This window comes from Etheostoma spectabile, chromosome 1 (genome assembly GCF_008692095.1).
Source record: "Etheostoma spectabile isolate EspeVRDwgs_2016 chromosome 1, UIUC_Espe_1.0, whole genome shotgun sequence".
Lineage (NCBI taxonomy): Eukaryota > Metazoa > Chordata > Actinopteri > Perciformes > Percidae > Etheostoma > Etheostoma spectabile.
Window position 1 is genome coordinate 30,551,722 of NC_045733.1, and position 1,076 is coordinate 30,552,797.

Consider the following 1,076-nt stretch of genomic DNA (forward strand, 5'->3'; position numbering starts at 1 on the left):
AGAAAATAAAGACACTGGTTCACAAAGCTTCATTTGGCCATTAGTATAAATCGGTGCCTATCATAGAGGAAGACTGACAGCTCTAATTATACATATTATAATTAATTTACAAGACTGTCAAAGGGAGACGGGTATATCTCTGCCCTGTCAGACGCTGAATTTGCCTTAATTTTAGGCCAGCCTTTTTTCTGCGATTGTTAGTCGTTTAATTGACTTCCAGTTTTTATTTAAGGAATTACAGTAATACACTTTTAGAGACAATATATCATGACATTTCTAAAAACCTTTCCAAAAAACTAATTGTTTTCTAGGAAGAATGCACATGTCAGTCACATGTCAGTCGGTCAGTCTGACATTTATCTAATTTGTATATAATAAGTACATAACATTTTCTGCTTTCGATCTGTTTTGCTGATATGATGAATAGTCGCTGCACGACATGAACAAAAAATATATAGGTGAACCACTCACAATACAAAACAAGTGGCAAAAAATCACAATGTATACTGTTTAAAAAAAAATGAAAAGAATTCCCCCACCTTTGCTGTGTAAACATCACAGTCATCACCCTTTAACTTGACCTGACTTGCTTTTTCCCCGCAGTCCTGTCCGCCATGTTTGACACACACAACCAGCCGTCAGTGGACTCATACATCCCTCAGAAAGTTCTCACTTCCTCCATCAGATCTCGTTCTGACAGACCCCCTTGGTGTGAGTATCACAGCACCTCCTTGTTGCCACCATGATTTGACATTTCTAGGTTGGCCTCCCTCGGCTGTCTCAGTTTCAGACGTCTGTGGATTATTTATGGAATACAAGCGGTCCATCACAGCCTCAGAGTTTAGTCTGTGTTAGTTGTCGGTCAGGTCTAAGAAGAACCCAATGGTCTTTTCCTGCAAATGAAACCTTATTAATTTTTACTTCTTTGTGCTCTTTTTTGGCATGTTTAGCTAGATGAATCAAAGAATAACAACTACTTTCATTGTTGATTAATTTGTCTAACTTTCTTGATTAGTTGTTTGGTCTATAAAATGTTAAAATAACAAAAAGTGTTTCCCAAAGCCCAAGATGACATC

At 37.5% G+C, this 1,076-nt stretch overlaps 1 protein-coding gene across 10 annotated transcripts in view; it reads left to right on the top strand.

Moving 5' to 3' along the window:
- The window catches only part of ppip5k1a (diphosphoinositol pentakisphosphate kinase 1a), a 43,026-nt gene that overhangs the window by 36,208 nt on the left and 5,742 nt on the right, over window positions 1–1,076 (top strand). For all 10 annotated transcript variants that reach the window (XR_004331434.1, XM_032511999.1, XM_032511977.1 and 7 more), the window contains one exon: window positions 604–711. Coding sequence is in view for 9 of the 10 variants with exons in the window: in XM_032511999.1 (XP_032367890.1) it covers window positions 604–711 (108 nt within the window). In the remaining variant the exon portion in view is untranslated. The remainder of the gene's footprint in view (window positions 1–603; window positions 712–1,076) is intronic.